The sequence below is a fragment of the Physcomitrium patens genome, chromosome 16 (genome assembly GCF_059467195.1).
Source record: "Physcomitrium patens ecotype Gransden chromosome 16, ASM5946719v1, whole genome shotgun sequence".
NCBI classification, from domain to species: domain Eukaryota; kingdom Viridiplantae; phylum Streptophyta; class Bryopsida; order Funariales; family Funariaceae; genus Physcomitrium; species Physcomitrium patens.
The window spans coordinates 15,030,321-15,038,833 of NC_143425.1; the positions used below are offsets into that span (position 1 = coordinate 15,030,321).

The 8,513-nt window shown below is 44.7% G+C and overlaps 1 protein-coding gene across 1 annotated transcript; it reads right to left on the reverse strand.

The window, feature by feature from the left end:
- Positions 1-945: 945 nt before the first annotated feature.
- Positions 946-7,404, reverse strand: LOC112293811 (putative histidine kinase 1). Its single transcript, XM_024543684.3, has 11 exons — positions 6,588-7,404; positions 5,861-6,075; positions 5,582-5,739; positions 5,198-5,436; positions 4,758-5,047; positions 3,576-4,639; positions 3,353-3,464; positions 2,904-3,231; positions 2,340-2,806; positions 2,040-2,189; positions 946-1,676 (listed from the first exon to the last, which is right to left on the reverse strand). The coding sequence occupies exons 2-11, from the start codon at positions 6,038-6,040 to the stop codon at positions 1,458-1,460; spliced, it is 3,207 nt and encodes a 1,068-aa protein (XP_024399452.1). The 5' UTR covers positions 6,041-6,075; positions 6,588-7,404; the 3' UTR covers positions 946-1,457.
- Positions 7,405-8,513: the final 1,109 nt, after the last annotated feature.

The window sequence follows — 8,513 nt, forward strand, 5'->3', positions numbered from 1 at the left end:
GTTTTTAGTTTTTGTCATGTCCATTACAAGATGCCTTTATTATAATTTAAAATTACATACGGTTTAAGTCAACAATATAACTTATTAGATGGCTTCTTTGAACATTCTTATTTTCTAGAAAAGCAAGAAAATGTAACTTTTAACCAACTAAAATCTAATATTTTGAAAACTTTTACAATTGATCCAAAGTGACTCTAAATAACTAAAAAAATGGCAAGTCGCATGCAATTATGCAAAAATAATATTAAAAAGCTGATGGTTTAAATTCCAACTATGAAATTACAACCATGCCTAATGGACTATTCTACACAATGTACTCTTGCCTTGTTAAAAGAATTAAAAAATAATTAAGAATAGAAAACTAGTTACAATTACACCTTTAAGTTGTAAAATTATGAATTTTCTTATCTTAACATTCTTTGATTAAGTTTGTTAAAGCACATTAGGAAATTCTTTGGTTCTTAAACTTACATTGCTTTCAAAAAGATCACATCACTGCATTTCATAAATTAATCTTATTCAAGATTAAAATACTCTGTTATTTCACCACAAGAGTTTTCTGTATTTCAAACATTAAATCATTTTCCACTACTTTTAACTACAATTTATTTTTCAGGTAAAGGTTCTCTTTTCCAAACATTTCGATTATCAATTTGTAGTGACTAATTTGTGAGTGATGAGTTTTTATTATCAAAATTGAAAATACTTTAAATGTGTCTTTTATTTTTTTTAAATCATTTTTTTTCTGATTTCTTCATATATTTTTAGTTTTTTGTAAAATCACAAAGAACACACATACAGTCTAGAAACAGTTCCAGCGGTGGACCCCCCAACCAGGTCAGAATACCTCGCAAGCAGGCACATTGAGGATGCAGTGTATTCTTTGTTCACAATGCATGGAATCAGTCGCTGGTTTGGCAAACAGGCTTTCGGAGTTACTCAAGATTATTCCAAACGAGTAACTTAAAAATGATAGTTGTAATCTGAGAGTGGTTTGAGCCAAATCAATGAAGCCCAAACTCTTCACCCTGAAACTGATCCTGCCAATCTGTAGAGAGAGGGAGTGGAGGTAGAGTAGCAAGAAATCATATTCAGAACACCACCGCCCCACCAGCATATTAAACAATCTCCATTTCCCTCAACTTCCATGCGGAAGAGCACATTCATATCCAATGTGCAAAAGAATCTATCTCTCCAACTCGCTAATCCTACGTAAATATACAAAACTCTCCGAATTGACTTGTATGTACAGAGAGCTTGAGCAGGAACGCGGAGAGAGGAGCTCACGAGAAGAGAAACGAGAGAGAGTTGAGAGTTGTGTTGCCGAGTCGGAATGAGCTGCTGCTCGAGACAAACTTCCAGTGCGAGACACCGTGTATGGGCGATGATCTTGTATTGTCTTCACTCCTCCGTCCTTGATGAACCAATTAATGGCTATAGAGTGAACAAAACTCGGACTATTGCACCCATCTGGACTCCTTTCCAACCCACTTCTCTAATGATCTTTGCAGGATTCCTTTGGTCACAGGTTTGCTGATATAGTCGTCCATTCCAGCAGCTATGCACTTCTCCACCTCTCCTTCGGATGTGGCCGCCGTAAGTGCCACTATAGGGATGGCGTTAGATATACAATCCTTCTGTCGCACGAGTCGCGCAGTCTCAAACCCATCCATAATCTGCAGCACCATTCATTACGCTTGGTTTCAATGGAGCTCATCCACAAAAAACCTTGAGAGCCGAAGGAATTAAAACTCTACCAGGGATGAGATGAACTGACTGATTCTCTAAATAGCTCAGTAGGCACACTTGGTTTCCCTGAACCAACTGTTAAAGCAGAGATGAGTCTAAAGAGGGACACTTCCACGTGCAAGGACTACTTGCAATATGAGAGCAATTTTCTGTGAACATTAGTGCATGAACCTGCGTTTATTAAAATTTAAAAAGATTTAGCTGAGAATAAAGCAGATCGAAACTAAGGGAGAAAACTGATCTGACTACAAAGAGTTATCATAGCTGGAAGGAGAGAGTAAGTTACACACAGGCATATGACAGTCCATGAAAATTATGTCGTAGTCATCCGAGCGCTCCAGCAAACTAATGGCCTCGACACCATTGCATGCTACATCCACTGTGCACCCCAAATTGTTGAGCAGTCGCTGAGCAACCATTTGGTTCACTTTATTGTCCTCCTGCAAGAAATCACATTTTTAAATTTATCAGAGAAAGCAATAGAATCGTAAAAAAATGAAACCACATTGCTTGAACTAAAATATAAACAAAGAGACAATAGAATCGGCAAGTACGGATTAGAGTCAGTGGTGGTTCCGAAGAATGTTTACCACAATGAGAATACTAGTTTTCCGAGCAATCGGTTGAGCATCCAACATGGAGGAAGAAACTGAAGGAGGGCTACCCACTGCGATAGCGTCTAACTGCTGCTCCATGCTTTTCTTGCTCCTCGAACTAGCTGCGTGCAGAAACCCGCTTGATTGAATTGATGAGTGTTGTCTCAAGCCCAGAGGCGCAGATCGCATCATGTCAAGAGTGAAATCAGGCTTCATTCGGATACATTTGGCGCCCCCAGATAAAGCCACTGACAAGGCATCTCTTAGGTAGGCTTGTCGAGGAGGTCGACTGAAGCAAGCACAACACCCAAGTTCGGCCAAGACTCCTTGAGACGGAAGACTCTGCCCTACCCGACCCAGCATGACGACTGCCAGTGATTTGATTTCGGGTGTGTCTGATGAAGCAGCTTTTCTCATCTCGTGTCCAAAAGGCTCCACAACCGACCGCTCTACAATAGCAACTGCACAGACTCCAAGAAAAGCATCGAAAGTTCATGTCAGACCATGGCGATAACAAAGAATAAGAATAAACGTGATGTACTTGATGAGGAGACTTACCCTGGAAAGGCGAACGCAAAGAGTAAGTCTCTTTCAGAGCTGCAATGGCCTCGCCGACATTATTGCAAGCCATAGCATCCAACCCCCAAGCGCGTATCTGATCGCAGAGTGCTTCCTTGGTCATTTCATGACGATCGACCACCAGAACACGCTTCCTTTGCTTGGCTATCTCGTTGTCCTCGACAGCATCCTCCAAGATGTTGGAGACAGAGGGAGGTTTGTCTCCTTGCTCTGATAAGGGGTCCAGCTCTAAAGGTAAGGTAAAGGTAAACTTCGAACCTTTCCCTTCCTCGCTTTCGACACCAATAGTGCCCCCCATGAGCTCAACCTGATTTATTTACACACCGTGCATAGCAAGATCAGAAGTGATAGCACTAGATTCCAAACAAAACAAATCGCGCTATTATCCAGTTAATTTGGATCATAAGCATTTGGTTCTCAATCCTTACAAGTCTTTTCGAAACGGCCAAGCCAAGACCCGTGCCGCCATATGTACTCGTCGTTGAAGTGCTGCATTGGGTGAACTTCTCAAAAAGCATATCCAGTTTGGTCGCCGCAATACTGCATCGACACATTAATAGCCACATAAGATATTACTCACGAGTGTCCTTGGAGACCATGACCAAGAAACCAACATTTGCAAACGCACGAACAAACCAGCAAACAGCTTACCCAATGCCTGTATCAATCACCGAGAACCTAAACCAGCGAACAGTTCGGGGCCTGTTAGCGTTTGCGGAGTCCTCTTCGACATCAGAATATGAGTCACAAAGAGTGCTCGTGGCTCCTCCCGTTGAACAAGAACTCACTTCAATAGATCTCCTGTCCGAAAAACTATTGCAAGAACAAGGATTATGGGAGCACAACACGGCTGCCTCAACACTGCTACACTGGTCATTCCCATCATCTATGCGCCCGTAAAGTCTCTTCCTCTTGTTGTGACTTGCAAAGGCGGGTGGCTTCACTTGGGAGTCTTTTGAGATAGGATCCGACTTAACTTCCATACCAATGCCATCCGCAAAAATGTCCGTCCTGCTGACCCTGTCAATGCTGAGGCCTTTGTACGATTCACAGAGGGTCATGTGAGCTCGAATATTTTCCACGGCGCGGTTTCTTCGCTGTTCGTTGTCTGGGTTGTGAATAAAAATCGACTCGGGGTCATTAGGATCCCAGCGTCCGTTCTGCAACGTCGCATCCAGCGCACAAGCTGCTTCACCCACCGGGTTCGTAACGGGGTAATGCACACCATTCATGTCGGAAGGAGCCGCGCCGCAGTGAGAGCAATTGATGTCTCCCGTGTTTAGCCCCTGCTGACACTTCTCGCATACGAGGGATACATCAACAACGATATAGCCCATGTGGGTAAACTTGCATGCGTTTCCTACTAGATTTATGAGAACCTGTCGAAGCCGAACAGCGTCTACAAAGACAGCGGACAAGGCAGGACGATATCGAACCACCATCTCCACTCCCTTAGGTTCAACCCGGAGGGCGAGCATACTTCCCACGTCTTCCACCACATTGCGCAAGTTGCATCGCACTGGACTAATGGTCAATTTCCCGGCGTCGATCTTGGAAAAGTCCAAAATATCGTTGATAATCGACAAGAGACACTCTCCGGATGTTCTTATCGTTTCAAGGCATTCCTGCTGCTCCGGAGTAGGAGCTGTATCTAGGAGAACTGAAGCCATGCCAATAACTCCATTCAACGGGGTTCTAATCTCGTGGCTCATAACCTAACGCACAATAAACACCGCTACTTATCAGTAAAATAAGGACACATATGGACTTTCCTTTAAAAATCAAAACGTAACGCTGTCGTCGTCAACAGATAAGAATCAATTTGACACTCACAGCGAGAAACTCGGATCTTGCTTTAGCAGCTTTTTCTGCTTTGTCACGGGCAATAGCGAGATTCGCAATGAGTCGAGCCTGCTCCTCTTCCCAATTTCTCCTCTCCGTGATATCAGTGATAGACCCTGCCATTCTGACAGGTACTCCTTCTTTGTTCCAAAGAGCCTGACCACGGACACGAAACCAGCTGTAGCTACCGTCTCCTGTCTGCAGGAGAGTCTCCACGTCGAAGGGCGGCGATTCAGCACTTCTAGTTTCCAGGTAATCCTTCATGGTCGCCAATACAGAATCTAGAGAACAATCCACAAAAAACACTTTCTTGAGATCACTCCTGAAAAAATGCCCACCCCTGTTAAAAAAGAACTATGGTACCAATAAACCATGAGTAGAAGATATGATCTCCGAAAAAGACAACAAAGTAATGAGATTCAGGCAATGACCGCGGTGTTTAGGGTGCAATCGACATTCGAAAACCCCAAAGGAGACATCCACATCCGTAGCTCCGAGCCCCAACATTTGCTTGTATCGCTGCGAATAAAACACCTGGTTGGCTACCATGTCCCAGTCCCATAGCCCGTCATTGGAGCCCCGCACCGCGAGCACGTACCGCTCCTCGCTGCGCCGGAGAGACTCTTCCGCCTCTTTCTTCCAAGAAATATCCTCCAATATCCCCACGAAACTACACACACGTGAACCAATATACAATACGTTACAATACATTGAAACATCCATCCAAATGAAGTCAATATAAGAATTCTCTCCGTGCTCTTAATTATGGAACAAGTTGAGTAAATCACAACAGGAAGTAGAGCGAACGTGCATACCTGCCAAGTCCAGGGCAGCCGGACATATCCACAGTTTGTACGTTCACCCATATGAAAGAATTCTTCTTATACTTGTGCGTCAGACGGTACTCACATTGAATTTGACGATTGCCATCGGCGGGGGAGGAGAAGTGCCCGAATGCAAGAGCCCACACAGCCTGCGCACATTGGCCAACCAGGTTGAAAAATTAGAGACTGCAAAGCCCTAAACCCTACTGTCGTCTATTGCCTGTACAAAGGGTTCAGAATCAAAGGAGGAGGTGAGGACAAGAGACCCACGGGCAAATCATCGGGATGAACAAAAGATATCCATCCCAGACCAAGCAATTCCTCCGCGGAATCCACCCCTGTCATAATCTGATAGGCAGAATTGGTGTAGATGTTCTTCGCCTCATGGTTGCACACAAACACTGCCCTTTGCCCGAGCCCGCCGGGCACAAGGCCGTCTTTACAATTCATCTTGAGATACCTAACTCTCTACAATTCAAACCCACCTGTGAACATAAAACACATGGAAGCAATCAGAATCAATCTGGCAGTGATGACATGTAAGCTATTGAAAAATGCATAGCAAGAATCCAAACGCTACAAAGTGAAGAATTCGTTGCAAACCCTGGCGAAGTCAAAAAAAAAAAAAAAAAAAAAAAAAAATCTTTATCCTGCATGGGTGTGCAAAGTTCCTTAGTCATATACGACAACCGATGCCGTGATCAATGCAGCTTAAGATTCAACTCACTCAATTTCCTCCTATACCACAATGCGTGTATGCGAGCAGCTTCTAATTCCAACAGATTCAGATATAGTTTCCGATTGACAGGATTCTATATAATGCTGCATTGTAAGGTAAGGCTAGATACCCAACATGTACAAAAACAAACTGCTGTGAAACCCCACTACAAAGTGTCTGTCTGCGCAGAAAATAGAATGGACCATCTTATAAATAAAAGAGAGACATGTAACCGAGATAAGAGGATTTATTTAAAGCTTCATGGATCGTTGAACGCACCTCACTGGAACAGCTTTTCAGTATTGTCCCTTCGGCACACGTCAAGGTTCCGAAAAGAGTCAAAGAAGTCCATAATCCTCATCTGCAGTTTTAAAAACCTGCCGTCTCAGGTGATCAAAACATCTGCCTGCTTCCGTTCTCCTCGCACTCCCATCGCAGGGTCACCAACCCGAGGAAAACATGCGTACCCACACCGTATGATAAAGTACCTGTGCTCCTGAATTCTGACTCAACCCACCAGTCTCAAAATCAAAACCTGAGGTAACCAGGATTACAGTGGTCCGGCCTAGCTCGCCCAATTCCCGCGGGAATCTCCCTGTGTAGAAGAACTTTCATCCCGAATACAGACGAACAATGGAACAGCTGTCTGCACACTATCGACACCCCTCACTGCGCCCCAAGTCTTACAAGCACAATCCAGTACCCTTCGCATCGGCACCCACAGCTCACTTGTCTCAGCGCTCGGTTCCACTCAATCTACCCGCCGCTTTCTTTTCCAAGAGCACGTACACCATCTCTCAGCACCTAGTAACCTACAATCCTCCCTGCAATCATTCAAGCACTGCCCGCCACCACCCCGCTAGCCAGTCCTCTCGCCCCAGGTGACTCTTCCCACCCCTCCGCAAGTATCGACACAGCTCTCTAGCTGACTGGCGCGCACTTGTCGATGAGAGCGAATAAGGGTGCTATGTCAAATTCCTGCAACATTCTTTGACTGCGGGTCATCATATAGTAACAGTAACCACAGAGCCCTCTCCGCGTCAGGAGATTCTTCAGGATGAAATACAGATGGGAGCCCCCCACGCCCCTGTCGTGCGGTAGCAGGAATGATCGCTGGCCTGTTTCAGCTGCTTAGTTTGTGGGCCACCAGTGGACCAACGGATGTGACGCACAAAGGCTCGATCGTTCCGTGAATTTCTGCCTCGCTCAGGATCCCACCACCATTCCGTCGACGACTTCTGACCCATTAGGCTCCTGCCGCCACCGCAGCAGCCCATACCTTTGTTATTCCTATTGCGGGTAATCTCGGCATAAACTGAAGTCAATGATCCACATTTTACCGCAAACCACTTGGACATCAGCGCAGGCAACTCTAGCTAGTGGTCACGACGATGCTTGGGTCGAATGCAGGGCACAGTGACAGCTGACGCTGCCTCGCGGCTCCCCTAACCCTAAACCACCATAAATGACGCTTTCAGGCTTAAGGGACGGTGCCGGGCGTCTGCGGCATGTGACGCTAGTCAACCCTCAATTATTCTGCTGCCGCTGCCGCGCGGGTGATCCTATCTCGGGATGACGCCCGCATATGGACTCATAGCATCTCCAGCGAGGCACTGGAAGCGCCCCTGTATCACCACCGTTGTGTTCTTCAATGCCACAAGACTGGGCAAGTGTTCTAAATTAAAACCATGAAGTTTGTGGGTGTTCTCACGAAAATTAGTACAGAATCAACGACTTTGTAAAGGAAAAAAGATTGAGAGTTAGAAGGAGTAAGATGTGCCATGAAGTTTGTGGGTGTTCTCACGAAAATTAGTACAGAATCAACGACTTTGTAAAGGAAAAAAGATTGAGAGTTAGAAGGAGTAAGATGTGCCATGAAGTTTGTGGGTGTTCTCACAAAAATTAGTACAGAATCAACGACTTTGTAAAGGAAAAAAGATTGAGAGTTAGAAGGAGTAGGATGAGCTCTGAAAAACCTAATTTCAAGATGGTGCGGTATAGTTGTTGCACCCTAAGGCCGAGTTGCATATATTGTATGTGCTGCAGCCACAAGTTGAAGTTGCGTGACTTATTCTAGCAAAATTTTCTTGAAACACACATCTTGGTGAAAACTTAGGGGATCACAAAAAGTGGTGGGATTAAGATTGTGGACTAATCACCACACAATCAAAGCATATTGTTTATTCTTTCATTATTTTTTTTATG

Excerpts from the sequence above, each read along its gene's own strand:
- LOC112293811 (XM_024543684.3), bottom strand. The coding sequence starts at position 6,040 with ATGAATTGTAAAGACGGCCTTGTGCCCGGCGGGCTCGGGCAAAGGGCA. Across the intron at positions 5,048-5,197 it reads ATTGCACCCTAAACACCGCG|ATTCTGTATTGGCGACCATG; the intron begins GTCATTGCCTGA and ends ATTGTTCTCTAG. Across the intron at positions 3,232-3,352 it reads TGGCCGTTTCGAAAAGACTT|GTTGAGCTCATGGGGGGCAC; the intron begins GTAAGGATTGAG and ends TAAATAAATCAG.